Source organism: Cornus florida, unplaced genomic scaffold (genome assembly GCF_030987335.1).
Source record: "Cornus florida cultivar Cherokee Brave unplaced genomic scaffold, ASM3098733v1 CherokeeBrave_3.0.0_Hap2_Chr01, whole genome shotgun sequence".
Classification (NCBI taxonomy): Eukaryota; Viridiplantae; Streptophyta; class Magnoliopsida; order Cornales; family Cornaceae; genus Cornus; species Cornus florida.
This window is the reverse complement of record NW_026775571.1, coordinates 34875068-34894368: the sequence shown is the minus strand read 5'-3', so window position 1 is coordinate 34894368 and position 19301 is coordinate 34875068. Positions and strand designations below refer to the sequence as shown.

At 36.1% G+C, this 19301-nt stretch overlaps 1 protein-coding gene across 2 annotated transcripts; it reads right to left on the bottom strand.

Annotated features, from left to right (window-relative positions):
- Positions 1-168: 168 nt before the first annotated feature.
- Positions 169-17125, bottom strand: LOC132294724 (zinc finger CCCH domain-containing protein 58-like). 2 transcript variants are annotated; one of them, XM_059792691.1, is made up of 7 exons: positions 16699-17125; positions 16417-16562; positions 16024-16089; positions 15636-15755; positions 15206-15529; positions 14779-15084; positions 169-1459 (listed from the first exon to the last, which is right to left on the bottom strand). In XM_059792691.1, the coding sequence occupies exons 1-7, from the start codon at positions 16790-16792 to the stop codon at positions 1058-1060; spliced, it is 1458 nt and encodes a 485-aa protein (XP_059648674.1). In that variant the 5' UTR covers positions 16793-17125; the 3' UTR covers positions 169-1057. The 2 variants fall into 2 exon arrangements, with proteins under 2 accessions (XP_059648674.1, XP_059648679.1); XM_059792696.1 differs by having other exon boundaries at positions 15368-15529.
- Positions 17126-19301: the final 2176 nt, after the last annotated feature.

The window sequence follows — 19301 nt, the reverse complement described above, 5'->3', positions numbered from 1 at the left end:
CCACCAAATACTCAGGATTTAAACCAGGATCACAACATCCCAATCAGGACCAAAGAACCCAAGCAGCACTGTCCATGCTAATATTGTTCAAGCATTGAGTGAAAAACCGTTAAAGAGCAAACAAAGAACCGAGATTACCTGGTGTTTGACAATGCGGCAAGACAGAACTGTAAGGAAGTGCCTCTTATGGCCAAAAATTGTCATTTCTACACGTGAAACATCTCTCTTATACATAACGAGGTTCGTCATTGCAAAAACAAATCAAAAACGAAAAAACACTTCCTTTCACCAAGGATTGCCCGAGTGTCTTCGGCATTTTGGTGTATATAAATGGAAATCTCATATGAAGCAATACAGACAACATATAGAAGAGGAATAACTTTTACAAAGTCAAATGTTTTCCTTCATTTCTCTTTGTATTTTGGTAATTGTTCGATCAAGAACCTCTCAAGCAATTCAGTTCTTGTGACATAATTATGTATGATATGTCATATAAGGCAGTATTTTTATATGCTCGATGAGTCTCTAAATAACCTTTTCTTCTCCACAATAAAACCTTGGACAAAAAGAGCGGAACAAGCACACCTCCAAATTCACTTGCAAGTTGAAGTAGGAGCTTGTTCCCAGATTTGAAGGGGACTACACTAGATCGAGATGAACACACAGTCAATGCCAAAATGACAAATGTTGTGGAGCCGAACTTTTTCATTGTCCCAGGAAAAGGTTACAAAATAAATAAATACAACACCCACCAAAAATCGGAGAGATGTATGTGAATTTAATGGAAGAAGGCTATTTGTCATTATTCAGGAGCTATCAGGACGGCTATGAGCTTTGCTGGATCTTTTGGCTATGGATTATTCAAGATGAAGGCAGCAGCCATACAAAATATTATATGAACACATTTGAAGAGAACTATGGTTTGCTAGATCTAAAACCCCTAACCATGATGACTAAGAAAACAAGACTGCTATCAGAGGACTTGAACAAAAATATGCTGTATGGTTCATGACAATTCGATCAATAGGGACTACAAGGATTTGACTGGATCTTTTGCTCAGCGTGACGTAGAAACCTCACCACCTTGACCAGTGCTACTGCTAACAGTTGAAGGGGTAGAACTCTTACCAGACTGCTGGTCACTAGAATGAGGAACGGGCCCACTCTTTGAGAAAATTGAACCAACTGGACCACTAGACATGGTCACCGATGAAGACATTCTGGTTGGAACAGTGTCCTTGTTGGATCCAGAAACAAGTTCGGGCCTCAAGTCTGATGATGAGGATGATGGGGCAAGAGTACCAATTGAAGATCCCACAGGGTAGGGAGCAACAGGCATATCTGCAAGAGAAGACGCGGATGGACTGTAACTCAGTGTTCCCGTTGGGTGATCAAACTTGCATGAAGTCCCAAATTTGCATACTCCATTTTGTGCATAATGAGAGCAAAGCGGCGCACCCTGATAAGTAGGACCATCAAAAGCAAAATAATGTAAAAACTAAAAAGCATTTAAAAATACGGAACAAGTAAGCACAGGATAAAATGCCAACAAGGATTATAATAATTCAGTGAAAAATGCAAGCATATCCATATAACATATTTATATGCACGGATAAATGAATCACAATTACAAAAGGACGGAAGGATTGAAATGTTAAAGCAAAAGGCATATAAAGAGATTGATGAAGTGATTTCCATATGCAAAGTCTGAATGTATGCATAAGCATTTATGCCTAACTTCAAAAAGTTTTTTCAACATCAAGAACTGTCAATGAGAAGTTGAGAATGTCAACATGCAAATAAGATATAAAATTAATTGCTTGGGATGTCAAAAAAATTCTCAAAGTTTGCTTACATCAATATGTTGTAATTTTCTTTTGGATGCAGATCACATCAGGTATAATGACCACATACTAGATATCTGATTGTGAATGGCTATGCAACATTCTTAATTTTTGTTATCTTGGATCTACAGTATACAAAAAGATACCAAGTACAACATGTGAAAAGAATAAGATATTGGAGCTGAATATATGTGCTCAAGAACGATCATTTCTAGACAGTTAAATCAACAAAGTTTTTAAGGTAGATGAGGTAGAACTTTCAAAGATAACAGATTATGAGGTGAACTGAAAAACTTAATAGTAACATAAGGACCCAAAATGTTGAGGCTACAGTAGGGAAGAGTCTACAATGCATTAGCATAGAAATGGAAAAAACTAAATATCAATGAAGTTATGGCCAAAAAATGTTGACCCATTTCAGCAAAATTTGTCCTGTAAGTACCAGTACCAATCTAGCATCATCATATCAACAATAGAAATGAACATTATTAGTGGGTCCCACTAAGCAGATCAAGTACACCAACATCATCTAGGTTCATGATTTAGCCATTTGAGTTTGATATCAAATGGCTAACTCAGATTATTGCAAGTACTACAACTTATTGAATGTATTTAACTCTAAGAAGAGCACGTAAGTAGAACCTAACTTCTATAGCCATCGGGAAGCTGTAGGCACATGATGAAAGTTGGAACAAATATAAAATATTGACAGAATGTTTGATTCTGTTTCCACGCATACACTTTTTCCTGGATCACAGTTTCTGAGAACAATGGGAACTTTAAGAGCATGGCAATTTGTCTTTTTTTTATTATTTATCAGAAAACAACATTTTGTGTTCTTAAGGCTTTAAATGTTGCAAAAGGTGTCTCATCAAGATAAGAGGTCAATTTATAGTATATTAGTGAGGGTAAGTGGAGCTCATACCAACATGGACTCCTCATGAGGTTATGCCACGTGACTCCCATAGTCTGCTGTCACATGCAGTTCTATGGACAGCAAATGCAGCATTGAGACAGCATCAAGGCATTGAGGCAGCCAAGCTTCCTCAGTAAGATGTTACCACAGTTCAATGGAATGCCTCCACATATTAATAATGCCATCTCATGGAAGATTGCCAGATATGATATGTGTGGTCCAATAGGATGCTACCTCGCCATTAGGAGCATATTTGGGAGTCATGTGGCTTCACTCTCTCTCTTTAAGACAGGTCAAAGGTGTACACAGCAAAAGGATCACCTCGGCAAAACATAAATTTCCTAACAGGTCAAGTAATCCTAGGATCGTGAGTTGGAGTTTGCGTAACGCAAGGGGAGCAACACCATAGCTGGTGCACCAAGCTGCAACAGCCCATTGTGTCCAACTCCTAACACAACTATGCGAAAGGTGCAATGAAGTACAAGAGCCTCCTAAATCTCCTAATTCCTACTCCAGAACTAGAGATGCACAAAATACATCAGGGTGCAGGCATGCAGCAACACTGAGGCACATTTTATTAACAGGTGCACAACCAGAGAAGTGCTCAGTGGAATCTCATGAAGATTTAGCACCACGTGCCTTTGAACTATTGGCTAAACTGTAGAGTGCAGGGTGCAAGTTAACAAGGATGGAAAACCACACAGCCAGCAAGAATTTTGGTTCGATTGTAGAGTGTACAGTGACAAAGATATCTTTACTTTGTCAATATCGGCACTGCATGCGTAACCGTAGGACTAACGTGTTTGATGCTCATGGAGAATTTTCCTTCTCCTCCTTACCAAGCCATGAACCCTTGACATTGGGATAGTAAACTTAATATGAAATAACCCAACAGGAGATACGTCCACATGTTATCTGGAGATTGGAGAGTCAGCATGTAAAGGGTGAGTCCTGGCAAGATGAAGAGTGCCATGATAACTACTATTTGAGAGATATGTGACGAGCTGTCTACTCGTACCCTTGAGTGACATGTAAAGGCATGAAGTGGTGAATACATAACTATGTAATGCCTATGTGACAAGCATTGCTCTTAGCTACACTTGGAAATCAAATTTTAAACACAAAATTCATTCTAACCTAGTGAAAATAGAAATATTACAAAAGATGACATTTCACTACACTTGTGCATAGACTTTCCGATGGTGCACCTGATGAGGGAAAATACAATGCAGTAGCAAGCCGCGAGCACAAATAGACAAAATAACTAGTGCATAATTGGATGTAATAATGACTAAAATAATTGTTAGTAACAATTTTAATGTAAAATTATATTTGCTGACTGTAAGAATCTTCACCATCTCATGCGCCCATGATGCTATCCGGTCTCACCAGAAAAGTTCTCTAGAATGCTTTTATAAGTATTATGAGTGACTGCATGACACCATGTTAGAAAAGAAAAGCAAAAAGAAATGGTCTCAAAATCTAAATTATTCATGAAAGAGAATTATTACTGCTAGAGTTATTTTTCATTGTTTTTATAATTTGCAATTCTAACTATCTAGTTGGCAACTTTGAAGTATTTTCAAGTATATGTCTACGTATGTATATATATATATATGAAATTTTAGTATGTGTGTGCAGGCCAGCTTGGTGCAGGTTTCCAACTAGTTATAAATAAAATCCAAGTTGAAAGATCCCTAATGCTGGTGGAGTGTTGTGCAGAAAACAGAAGTATTAAATCACATGTGCCTGCTAAACATCAACTTCTACAATTTTTTTAAGAATATGTTTTAAAAGCAATGATTTGTGGATGCATACACAAATTGTCAAGTATCGACAAGGACCTCGAGTGTGCGATACAGCATTCCCAAAATTCAAGACAGGCACGCACAGAAGTTCATATGTGTGTGGTGCATATACATTCCTTATATTCATATTTTATGTGTACATATAGATAATTAAATTATCTAATTTTTATGTCCTCGATATGTTCCTTTCATTCAGCTTCTTCGCAAAATAGACAAGATGAAAATTTCTTTTCTTTGTTATGTTATTTCCATAGAAGTATTCTAATACAAGGAAGTTAACTTCACATTATTAAAAATTGGGGCCTTCCTGAAATTATCTAAAACAAGATGAAATTTCAGAAAATCTGTAGAACAAATTAAAAAAGAAGATTCCCTTTCCTTACAATGAAGAGATATCTGCCAATCAGGGCTGCCGCCTCTTAAACCTCATGGAAGCACAATGTCAAGAACTAGCAAATAAAACAAAGAAAAATAAGCACATCTGGCAAATGGTCGCTTCCATTGTCGACTTCCAACAGTAGGTTTAAGCTGAGATGAAGAAGATTCTCTTTTAGGGGTAAAAAAACATAAAAAAGTTCTCTCTCTCTCTCTCTCTCTCTCTCTCACACGCACATCATAACAGCCGTACGACTCACAATATTTGTAAACACGTTGACACGACGTCTGGGTCAACATGTGGCTCTCCCATAGGAGTTTTATTCTAATAAATAGAAATTTAAAAGCGAAGTTAACAGCAGTTGAAACGACACTTGATGAAAAAAGAGGCCTCAGTTTTGACCAAATGAAGAAGATTGAAAAGAATTTGGACATAATCACCAATAGTAGGCATTACCTTTGCAAGAACCCCACCATGGATAAAGTAGGAAAGCAGAAAATGAGTCTTAAAAGGAAGAATTCAGATATATGTTGCTTGCCAAGATCCATACAACAGAGGTTGGCTTTGCAACAGCAGCACATCTCATTAACTAATTACAAGACAAGACAAGGTTTTTCTTCCACACAAGTAATTATATAAAGCAAACAGGCAAAAAGAGGATCAGCTTATTCCAATGAGTTAATCGTACATTTGACACGAAGAGAAAAACAAAAAGGAAAAGCTGAGCAACTAAGCCAGAAAACAGAGCACTGAAATGTATTTCTGTGGTTAACAATGATCAATAAAATTAAATTCAGGGCAGGGCTTGATTCGAGGACAACACAATTTTTCTATCTCACTTAATGTAACTTTTGATGAAATGTTGGCATTTGGTAACATCATCTGGCTAGATTCCCTTGAACCTCAAGAATAGCAAAGATTCAATCTCAACTATGTATGAATAATATTGGCGCTTAACTTTGTCAATGATATCATGATTTCTGGACATGTTGATCGAGAAGTAACATTTATTTGTGGGAGTTTTTCAGAATCTTAAGATGTAAAAAGCTCATAGGTGAATACTTGAATTCCGCCGTCTGGTTATAAATTGGTGGAAGGGAATTATTTTGTCAAGAAAAAAATGCCAAGTAACTGCAAAAGGAGAAAAAGAGAAGAATGTCCTGTATTTGAAATGGAAATCCGCAAGTTGACGTCAACAAGAAATCAGCAATAAAAGGGAGTTGGGAAGTGAAATCAAGACATATGGAAAAGAGAAAGACGAAAGGCCGCGGCGGGGTTCAGGAAAGGCATACCATTAAAGAGGTGGGAGGGAGGACGAAAAGCACTTTAGTTATCCATTGCACTGACCATTGCAAGAAAATATAGCAACCTAATTCATCACCTGCAACTCTATATAACTAATATTTGGATATAGTGATAAAGATGTGTATGAATGCCTGTTATAAGTTTGGTCAGTGTACCTGAACACTCAACCCGAGCTTGTAGTTTTCCCAACCCAGACAAAACTGGCGTTGCCTGAGGACCAAGTTGAACCAACAAGGCAACTATAGAGTCAAGTTGGGTATCAAGTTGCAATTCCAATGAATATTGGACTTTGTGGAGCAATTTCAAATTTTAATTATTTTCACAAAAATAATCTCATTTGCTAGTCCTCAGTTTTTTTAGCTCTCTCATCTAAGAGCATATAAGTAGACTCAAAATCTCGTGCTAAAAAGCATGGAGGTTCGAGTCCTCTTCAAGGCATAATATTGAGAATGCTCATTGAATGAGCAATTCATTAAGAGAGCTCAGATTGAATCGGTATATCAATATCGATTCGATTCGAGCTCTTGGAATTGGAATTCTTATAAGCAAGCAGATGGACCTTGTTTATACATAACTTTTTGATGAAATTGCTAATAAATGAGAATCTAGACTATCATAATTCCACATGGCATTTTAAGGGCTACTCATTAGAAAACAAACAAATAAATAAAGAACACAAACCTTTAGCCTTTAAAGTAAATATCCACCTCAATTGGGATTTGGGACAAAAGAAAAGTGGGATATTTTGGGGGCATCTCTAAGTTCTCAATCTAACAATTAATATCAACCCCTCATAGGTCCCTTATTATTGCCCTCTCTAAATTAACCCAAGTATCGAAACCCTATCAGTCTAACTAACACATAATTTTCACTTAATGACAATATATTTTATATATGGCCTCTTTTTCCTAAGGGCACTTGCTTGGTGCACAGGTAAAATGTTTAGGCCATCAAGCATGAGAACGTGAGTTTGAATCTTGGAAACAGCCACCTTGTACAAATAATGCCAAATGTTAGGTTTGTATCTAGTCACCCCTCCCAGCATCCTCCATTAACGAGTACCATCATACCATGTATAGTTCTTTTTCCTATAGAATTAATACCATGCCGAAAATGTTGAACTGTATAGAAATAAACCTGCATATCATTAATATTATATATGTTCCGATAAACAAAAAAATAAAACACATAAACAAGAGTTGCCAAAAGAACTACATAATGAATGAGACCCATGGTCTATGAAACTAGACAATGTAAAATCCTCAAATGGAACTTGTGCCCAAAAAGTCTCTAGATTAGTGATGCAATATTTCACAAATTTCCCGGCACAGTTCAATCCCTATGTATTCTATTTTCCTTCTAGAAAAATCAAAAAGTGCAATAAGTTGCATTTCCTCAGAATGCTGATGTTAGCATCCTATCCTCTACACTCTTATCGTTTTAGTGTTTCGAACAATGATGCAAGCATGACCCAATACAAACTATCTTCAAAAATAAGGGCCCAAACATTCAAGAAAAATGTGCAGAACATAACCAAGAGTCTAGATGGGTTTTACAAAGTGCAAATGGGTTGGGAATTTACAACATTTCCAGCAACTAAATGTGATAATTTCAGCATCTTGTCCAAAAATTGGCATCTAAAAATAAAGCTTATATAATACAGATTTGGGGATTCCTGATTCAATTGGAATGGATTCACACACAAATCACAAATGACCAATGATAAAAATAATACTTAACATCCTTATTCTATCTGAATCCCAGTTCCAGGCTACCAGCTATCCCCCAGAAATAAGATCCAACATTCTGAAGTCTTCCCTTCATCTTTCCCAGAGACACTTCCCAGTCTTCACTAAATCAAACTCGTATTATGAAAACTCTCTGCCCGTCAATGTAATCTAAGGCAACAGATGATCTTATAAATTCAGTTTGTAATACTACCCATCATGAGCATATGACAATGCTCTTTCCTTTGCAAAGACTGAACATAATGTTTTTCCTTTAACATCTATCTGAAAGAAATCCATGTTAGAGGTTGCAAGTGTTGTACAAACTCAAGTGCAACAGGATATTATATCAAATATCAACGATTGGGCATGGCAAACGCATATCCGAAGTGCTCCTTTTCACAAAGAGTCAAAACTTACACTGCATGAGCCATGCTTAGAATTCTAATAGTCAGCATTCATCTTACAATCCCCTTCTTTATAGTAATACATCTTACTACTGAATACCATATTAATCCTAGCCACAAAGAAAATTACTAGGCTACCTATCATTTAACAAACTTCCATTGTCATAAAACATATATTGTTGGCCACCTAGAATAGCAGGCCCATAAAAACAGGAGAAGATATCACACCATTTTACAGAAAGTGGCAATACAAAGGAACAAGTTATATTTAAAATAATAAAACAAAAATTATGTACACACAATCACATATATCCTTGGTAACATATTAGCATTTCAGAATTAGAAGTGATAGTTCGTTGAACAAGAACCCAAGGCTATAATAGAGAGATGTACAAGGCCCACTAATCTAGACCCAGAGAGGGAGGGAATAGGTATTGTAGAACTAATTTTCTGAGTAAAACTACTCTAACAGAAATTTAAACTCAGGATTATAGAACATTATAAAAATCTAAACAATCCACAACAATAACAAGCAATTAAAATATAAAGCAATGGACACTACATTTTCACATGAAAAACCCTAAAAAAGCACAGGACCTAATACAAGCAAACAGGAAAAGAAAAAAAATCCAGGCAAACCAAATCCACTTTAAGAGAAAGGCATTTACACCCTTGGTTAAAGAGTCTACACCAAGAATCCTCTAACTACCTCCTGGCACAGAAGACTCCAAACTTCCCCCAAAAAGTCTCGCTCTTCAACAGCATTTGTTCCACAAGAACCTGATTCTCTAGTGATTCAGTCTCAGCCACTAGTCATCCAGGCTTCAATCTAAGAGTTGATTAGACAATAGTTTTGAACACATCTTTGTAGTGCACGGCAATGGATGTCAACATATAGAAATACACTCACCAAAACTAAGAATGGTGAATGTAAAATAAAATTGAGATACACTCTCAAGAACCCACTTATCTGCTCTATATAATGTTCCCAATGTATAAGAGTTCTGAATAAGTCTGCCCTAGTATTATGAATCTATAGGCAGCAAAGTAGTATAAAGAGATTAGGTTTAGCAAAGTTAAAACCAACTTGGAAATTACTTCTCCGAATAGCTCGATCGAAATTGACATTGATCGATTGGCATCAATCGAGAGAGCTTTGATCGATACCTCGATTGATCAAAGTCTTCTGCAGGTTTTATACTTAGAAAAATTTCAATTAGAATTTAGAACCTCGATTGATTAAAGTCTTCTGCAGGTTTTATACTTAGAAAATTTTCATTTAGAAAGTTTTCAGAAACTCTTTTCGTGCATGTTTAAAGCAATTTAGTGACTCAACATAAGATTGAATAATAAAAATTTAGAAACCTTAAATATACATGCATGAAACCTAATTCGGTGAGTGCATCAATATGTCGCATCATTTGACTTTGTAAATTCCCTGTGTGCATGGATTTTCCCCATCTATTTGCCTCATCTAAGTGGGTCTTAAAGGCCTATCAACATAGTACCCACCTTCACAACTTCAAACTAAATCCTGAAGATGTTTTGAATTATATTGTTATTATTCAGGGAGAACACTTGATGGAGATCAATGGCAGCAATCTTTAAAGGTGTATAAAAGGCGTGGAAAGGAGGATTCTAAGACTCGAGCCTTAATTTGGCATAGGTTAGATGATGTGGGTCCACTTGGAGACTTGAACAATTGGAGCTTTTGGTCAAGTTGCATCATTTATGAGTTTGATGGGCATTATGCTATCAAGTCATGAGTTATGAAATTGAAGAAAGTTATTGATTACCTCAATTATAAGTTGAGTTCAAAAGTCATGAGTTAAGCTCCATGCAAGTCGAAGGGCATGAGCATAATCTTATAAAGGAATGGAGAGTAAGCTTGGCTGATCAGAGAATAATGAATAAAAATATCTTATGAAATTTCTTTGTGAGTGCTTCACAAAATATGAGGGTGTGAGACCTTCTCTAGTGTGATGCCTAGACCTGTTGGTGTGATTCCAACAGGCTGCTCTTATTTTATTTCTTTTCTCCTTGATTTTTCTACATTTCTACCATCAAACCTTCAAATTTCAACCTGGTGGTTTGAAATTTCAAAACTGAATTCTTTAAGTTTTACCTATTTAATACTGCTCTTGAAGTCCTACATCAGCACTTCTAGGGGAAGCTCATTTTCTATTTCCTCTACACTTTCCAGGAAATCGTGCATCACTTCTTCAAAAATTTAGGCCATCAAATCTGAATGTATCTACGTATGTTGCCCTCTATTTCTTCTGCTTCCCCCTCCTGCATCCAGTTAATATCTAAATGTTCTTAGGTGTCTCCAGAGAAGGTGGAAGATTTGAATTGAAATTTGTTGTATGACTTCTCATAAAATTTATCAGACAGACCATATCCTTAAATCCGATGTCAAAAAATTTATCTGCGAAGCTGTTCCATGACCAGTCTATTTGAGCCTCTAATAAAATCAAAAGTGCCTTTTTAAAATCATTTCCGCATCACACAAAAGAAAACCCTAATTTTCAAAGATTAATCAGGCCTAAAGATTCTATTACATTAACCTCAATAAAACCTGTTCCTGACAGTGTTCCAACCTTAATTAATCACCAATTTTCCTAACCCAAATAATTTAGTACTTGAATAGTCCACAAATATCTTATATATAACAGAGACTTGAAACCCAAAGGTTTTAACCACTCCATCAACAGAGTAAACCAGTAAACATAAAATTGTGAATATAAGAAAATAATAAATAATAAAATCTGTACCAATGTTGTTTTCTCTAGAGGACTTAAGTGATTTTTTTTTTTTTTTCATCAATGTTGTTTCCTTTTGTTCTTTGCTCTCTTTCCTAGTCCAGGGTATGTCCTGGACAAGGTTTCTATTTCCACTTTCTATCTCTTGTGGTCTCTTTGTTTTAGATCACTATCTTTTGGGCAAACTACAATGACCTCCCCTGAGGTTTGGTCTAATTGCAAATAAACCTGAGGTTTGTCATTTTTTTACAAAGACACCCCTATGTCAGAATTTGCTATGAATTTACTCATATACCCTCATTATTATATTATTAAAATGAACAAAATATCTAAACATATAAATGACTCTTTTACCCATTAATTTATATCCAATAAATTTTTTCCCCTTTTCCCACTATTCCTCTCTCCTCTCCACCAGCACCAACCATCACCACCACCCATCAGCATATATATATATATATATATATATATATATATATACAGAGAATCAATTCTAAAAATTCAGAGAACCATCCCAACAACGATGGCTGGGTCTGCAACGATGGCGGCAAGGATGGGGTTAACGTCAAGATTGATCTCGATATGGCGGCGACAAAGCCTGGTTTGGGGCTAACGTCAATTTCGACGATGGTGGCGTGGCCAATTCGGGAAATCGTATTTACTGATCACGGTTAAACTTCAATGAGTTGGGATTGGATTCGAGTCATCCATGAAAGTATTAGACGGACAATTAGGGCTTTGATTTGGTCCTTTTCAGCATCAGCAATTGGGGTTAGGTTTGGTAAATCGGGCTCGGTGGGCGGTGTAGGAACCCATCAAGGTTCAGAATGAATAGATTGCTGCCCGTCGGCGCAACAACAGCTCCTCCTCATCAAAAACGATTGTGACCTCCGGCAGTGTTTTTCCTTGGTTTGCTTATCTTTTGCGTGTATATATATCAAACAATTTTGGGGGATTAGCTGTTGATTATATATAGCAAATAATTTTCTCTTCTGCTCCTGGTTCGTCTCCTACATTGTCTCTGGCACCTTCTCTGGCGAACACTTCACCGGCCCTGGCGCCGTCAAGAATGCTATTAATGCGGCTGGGGAACCGTTGTCATCCGGTGAACGTGGGACATACTGCTGGAATTGTGTTTGAAGTGATCCTCATCGCATCTCTCATTGGGTTCGGAGAGTTCATGTACAAAAACGGCAGGAGAACATCAGGCCAGCTCAGTTCGGGTACACCACGAGGAGAGACCTTATATATATATATATATATATAATCTCTCAGTATATGAATCTTTTGTTATGATATGGAGTTGTTATACATCGATTTTGGGATGGTGATTTGTTTGATTCTTTAGTGCTAATAAATATTGAATGAATTCTTCTCTTTTTTTTAATATAATATTGTTTAAATACATTAGTCAATCAGCTGTTATTTGTTATTTGAATGATGCAGCTTCATTGTTAGTTCATTATCTTTCTAGATTTTGGTTTTGGATTGGGGTTGGTAGTGGTGGGCGGTGGTGGTGGATAGGGGGTTTGGATTGGAAATGGCCATGGAGTTGGTGGTGGTGGGGTGAGTGGAGAGCGAAAAAGAGAGGGATAGAGAAGGGTATTTTTGTATATTTTTAAATTGATGGCCTATAAGGATATTAGAGTCTTTTCTATTTAGTCAATGGGCAATTTGGTCACTTCAAATTAATTTTCTGACAAGAAATACTATTTTTTATACGGAGAGGAGGTCTTTGCAAAATCGGGCAAACCTCAGGGGGACACATTGCAAAAAATATGCAAACCTCAAATTTATTTGCAATTAGGTCAAACCTCAGGGGAGGTCATTGTAGTTTACCCCTATCTTTATGTACTTTAATGTTTATCAATAAAATTTTCCAGTCGGGAAAAAAATAAAAAAATAAAAAAAGGTACAGTCGCGACTCAGAAATTTAAGAGCTTCATGAGCCTCCTACTCCAGCCAATGAAGTCTTGCCAACCCTAGTCACATGACACATCTATAATACTACTTCATCTTCCCGCAATTGATATGGCTTCAGATTTCTATATAAAGCTTGTTATTGAGATTCAAATCATGATACATAAACTAAGTCAACTCCATGGTCTTACCATGGGGTTTCTTAAAGTGAGGATCTCTTTGCAATTTTAAAGAGCTACGCCTAAAAAAGGAGAAAGAAAAGAAAAGAGCTTACAGCCAGCTTAATTCAAAAAAGCGTCAACCCCAACTATTTCCTAATCAGCTCTATCATAACACAATTTTACTGACAATGCCATCATAGGGCTGTGGTAGATAAAACAGCATTAATGGGTTGGGTTTCAGTTACTACTAACCCAAGAAATACTGAAAATGAAAATAAATACTACTTTTTACATTTAATTTTCCTTTCAAGTTACTACTAATCCCCTTATACCCCAGGTCCCCTTCACCAAACTGTACTTCTGGGTTCTTTTAATGGAAGTAAAATTTAAACAAAATAAAATTCTCAAATCTCCACTAAGAAAAAAGACAAGAGTTTATGCATTCATTGTATCTGATGCACCAATAAACTTGCAGATCGTCAAGTATAATGAATTGCGTAACAGAGACAAATTTGACAGGACGTCCAAATTTGTTTATGCAGTAATCGTGACTGGGGAATCACTTCACTTTGGGAAATGCAAACCTATTGCCATTATTCAACGCTAGTGTAAAAGGTGGACACTTGAGTCCGACTAGAACTCCTGAGTACAATATTTATTTGCTATAATTATCAATATTTCAATCAACCACCACTATAACAACTGCTCCCAATCATGCATTAGCAATACACTGAGAAGTGTAGCTACCCACAAGATACCTTACTTTGAAATGATCCAATCCTCTTTTCCGTATTTCATGTCTATTAGGACAACATAAATGATAAAATCACTGTCAGAAGAGTTCATTGGAGATTTTATCAATTAAAAAGAAATATCCATCACAAAATTAAGAGTATATTTAAATGGAAAAAACTTGAAGCAGAAAAGTTGGCAATCAAAATTTGATAGAACCAAGAACAAACAAAACAAGAACTGCAATTGCTTTTGTTGCAACACAAATACAGTCATTCAAACAAACTTCTAATGAATTGTACATCAGAAGAAAATAAAAAATAAAAAAATTCACTCATGCAAAAATGTGCACAACTAATGAAAGTAATGGTTCACAACTAGGAGTTAGTGTTAAAAAATAAAAATTCAACATATGATAAATAACATACTCTGGTACTGAATCACAAAAAAAAATTGGCATCCCAGAAAACAATTACTGAAGTTAATTCATGCATATGCACAAAAGTGCCCACACACATATAAAAAAAAAATTTTAAAAAAAAAAATTTAAAAATTCCACACATGGTTTCTGACTTCTATTTAGATGGTTGTAACTTGCAAATACATATCAGCAAACTAAGCTTCAGATTCCTACATATATATACCAGCTAAAGTAATATTTAAATATCATCTTAAGCAGTCATTCCTTTGAGTTGGAAATAGTGAGCATAAAAGAAGTATTTTATTAGAGACTTTCCCAATATACGAAAAGTGAAACTTACTACTCATATCGTAATAATAAAGCATCAAAATTAAAAGGAGTGCAAGTGGAAATGCATACTGGTCGTAAAGGAAGACCCATGGAGTTAAAGCCAAAATTTGTTTTTGGCATGCTCGATTCTGGTGGATGATGATATCTACATGAAGATCCGAATTTGCAATCCCCCTTTTTCATGTAGTACTGACATTCAGGTTGGCCAGGTCTTTCTGGAAATGTGTGTTCTTTCTGGCTACCGCCTGATGGACCAGTGGAAGTATTAGGTCCTGCATAGGCAGGTGCTGAAGGAGATAATTGTGTAATCCCATAAATAGGGCCCCCTCCTGCATTGGGTTGAGTACCAGAAGAGGCTACGGCACTTCCTGGTGCCTGCAACAGGTGGGTTAATTACTTAATAGGAAATGTATAAACTTCAATAACTAGGAGAAAAAAAAAGTATATACTTCAACAAAAGTACTTGGATCAAACTAGAGTTTTTTTATACACCTACCGGATAAGGACTCCAACCCGGAACGGGAAACATTCCTGAGGGAAGCAGCATGGGAGCATAAGCCCCATGGAGATATGAACCTGGAAGCAAAGTAGGCCTCGCAACTGGCCAGTTACCAGTCACAACCCTATATTGTTGAGATGATGGAACAGGAGACTGTACCGTGGGATAGATTGCTGGTGCAAGCAAAGATGCGGCTGGAGGCAAAGGTCCAGGTGCTGGTGCCGGCACTTGTATGCCAGCTAGTTGCGGATGATGGAATTTACAGCTTACACCAAATTTGCACTGTCCAGTTCTCACATAGTATAAACACTCCTTTTCACCCTGTGACAAGAATTACATTTTTAGCCAACTTAATCACATCTTTCAACAAATAAATCCAAATAAACAAAGAAATAAAAGTTAAATTAAAAGAGTTGAAAATGCAGACCGGTCTTAGTGGGTATCCAGAAATATTAAGTGCCACTGGGCTCACAGCTTCACCTCCCTGACTTGGATGGTGGTACTTGCAAGAAGCGCCAAATTTACACATACCCGTCCGCATATAATACTGAAAAATGCGTTACAGCAGCATAGTCATTACAACAGGGCATAATTAACACAAAAGGAACTTACTTTTTTTTCATGAATGTCAAAACAATGGAAGGAAACAAAAAATTCATAATCAACAAAATAGGAACTCGTTCTTACACGAAACAGACAAATGAACAGATAAATGCACCCCACTAAGAATTTAGCAAACTATAAATTGTACAATTTCAAGCATCTGGAAAATACTCCAAGTTTGAGAAATAATCAGGAGTTCTTAAACCAAGTACCTTGCACACAGGTTGGCCCACTCGCTCTGGGTACTCCCCGCCAGCAGCTCTCATAGCTCCCACAGCCTGACAGTGTTTATTTATCAAATTTAACTAATGCATATCAATTTTGCAAGAATTACTTTCAATAACAAAGACCCTAATAATCTGGCCTCTTTCACAATACAGTAACATTCCAAAACTCCGCAATAATCAGACAATTCAACATCACAGAATGATGCACAAGTGGCATCAAATCTAACTATATACCCAATACAGATCACAGTAATTAAAATATCATAACGAATTATATGCAATCATCAATGATCAAATAGAATATTCACTAAAACCTTCTATTCTAAGCCATAACTTACACAAATTTGGACAGAACAGTATAAAATTTGAATACTTTACCACACTCCGGTCCCGGGGATGATTGAACCGACACCGTGCACCGAATCCACAGAACCCCGTCCTCAAAAAGTAGATACAATTGGCCTCGCCGGGCCGCTCTGGGTACGATTCCCCTCCACCGCCCAATCCCAACTGCCACATAGGCTCTGCATTTGCGAAATCAACACAAAACCCAATTCACAAAACACTCTACATTATTGAATTCACCACGAATCCACATCAATGCAAGCGAAATTTCATTGAAATTCGGATGAAATTGAAATGCAGAGACACTGAACTCACCTTCGAGCCCTGTTTCGGCTCCTGGGGAGCTCCATTCGGCCAATGGATCGGACTGCGACCCCTCCATTACTGGTGTCTGACCATAACGCTCCATTGCACAGACTATATTTGTATATACAAAATGATATATACGTCAATATATACGATATAAATATATAGCTATATACAGATATGTATAACCGTGGAGAGGTTGAATGTTGTGTGAGGAATGGAAGGGTCCGATCGAGCGAGAGTGATGTTTTAGAGAGAGAAAGAAGAGGTTTTGAGAAGGGGGGAATGGTTTCGAAGCTCTCTATCACTGTCTTTGGTCTGGTTTTCTCTCACTTTCTCTCTCCTCTTTCGCACTCTGAAAGTGTATTAGCTCTCTCTCTCCTATTTCGCTCAAAGCGTTCGATCTTTTCTGAGAGCTTTGGGTGCAATTTTTTGGTCTTTGTTGGTTTATTGTACGCGCCAAACAGAGGAGTAAATTAACGGAGTTAGGAAGCGTAACAGGTGATAGAAACCACTTCGAACCCATCGTTGTTTGTTGAAATGACAGAATTGACCCTGTACTTGTTGTAAAATGCTATCACTGGTCATTTTCCGAAGATATTATGGGATCTCAAATGTAGAATCGTAGATCGCTTCTTGACATAAGGCTGAAAGAAAAAAATGGATAGTCTTTTTGTTTCGATTTTCTCAAAATAGTTTATAATTTTTTACAAAATTAAAAATAAATTTCTTTTTTATGCAAGATGGTGAGAAAAATATACTAGGGACATAAATAAAATAGTAATAATACTCTCACCTCTCAAAATTCTTGTCTAACTTTCTACCTTGAGATATTTTAAAATACATGTCTCATTCCAAAAAAAGTACATATTATTTTTTATCACATTACTAAACTATCCTGACTTGATTAAAGAACTGCAACTGTTTTTTTATTTAAATAAGAATTTTTTTTTTTTTTTTTGCAACTAATTAGGGAATAATACTCCTTTATCTTTAAACAATGATACATTTTAAAATTTTAGCTTATCAATACAATAAAAAAGTATTAAAAACTCACTAACATAAAAAGTTAAATTCCACAAAAAGCCCATAAATTTTGGAACATATTGAATATAAATTTAGTATTATTTTACCGAAAATAAAGTAATGCTCCTTGATGAATGTATAATTTAAATACCCGTAGATAGGAGAAAATCGTTACAGTCTAAGATAAGGATTACAGGTTAAGATAAGGATTACAGATTACGAACGATAAGGATTAAGATGACGGAAACTCTACATAACATCTTGACTTAAGCCCTATAAATAGAGGGGGCTAATCGACATTTAGAGGTACGCAATAAATCCTAATTCAATTTCTTGATTTTTCCAGAGAGATTACTTCTCACACTGACTTGTTCATCGGAGCCTACTCCACCGATAACACACTGGTGTTTGTAGGATCATTTTTTTTTTCTTTATTCAGGAAGTCAGATCAGATCCGGGTTGTGCAGAATCCATCATTAACACTCCTAAAAGAATCCTCTCATAAGAAGAGTCATAAACTCTCCCTTTTTAGCTATTGGATTAAAAGATGTATTAAATAATAATAAAATGTTAAAAGTCATAATTGTTGGAGTGCAGCTGATGCAAATGAGCATCTCTTCTGTCATTGTTCCTATGCAAAAGCAGTTTGGCAGGAAATCTTTATTTTACTAAGAATTGACATGCCAGTGTTCAATTCTATTTGGGATATTGTGGACTAGTTTGTTAAGCAAATTTTAGGCAGAAATATCAACACACAGATTTTATTTGGAATTTTTGCAACCTCTATTTGGAAGATCTGGAATATGAGAAATGGTATTCTTCATGATGTAGCCCAAGATCAAGCTACATATGCTGTCAAGACTATTGTGTGGGAAGTTTTAACTTTCCTTAATTTTAGTCTAGAAGATTTTACTCTTGTTTTTTAAATTTCAATGTATTTGCATTTTCTTGTTTTTACTAGTATTTACTGGAAATGGACTTTTTCTAACTCTTGATTTGTAAAAGGAGGTATGCCTCCTTATGCACTTGTATTGTTTATTCTTTGTTTATAACACAACTCCATTCAGGTAAAAAAATAATAATAATAAAAATGTTCAAATCCAATAATTTGACCAATGATTAAATAGGGAGAACTCATGCCTCTTTTCATGAGAATTTCCTCTTAGGAGTATTATTCTAGAAAATAAATGAAAATTCAAACTCAAAATCTTGAAATTGTGAGATAAGAGTCTTATAGTAGAAAGCATCCTGAATTCACTTATGCTGTATTTGGTGTGCATGAATGGAATGGAATGCAAGTGTGTATGGAATGAGAATGGGAATGGAATGAAATGACCATTTTCATACTATTGTTTGGTTGTAAATATGAAATGTGTAGGAATGGAATGATAATAACCATTCTAGTGTTTGGTTGGACTAATTTAAAATTTAGAATGGAATAAATTTCAAATTTAATTCTCCAAAATATCCCTCTTAATAACAAATAAATTAAATTAACAAAATGACATTCTCTAATAAAAAATAAAAAAATTATATAAATGGTGGCAGTGGTGGTGGCGGATGGTGGAAAGCGTTAGTGGTGATAT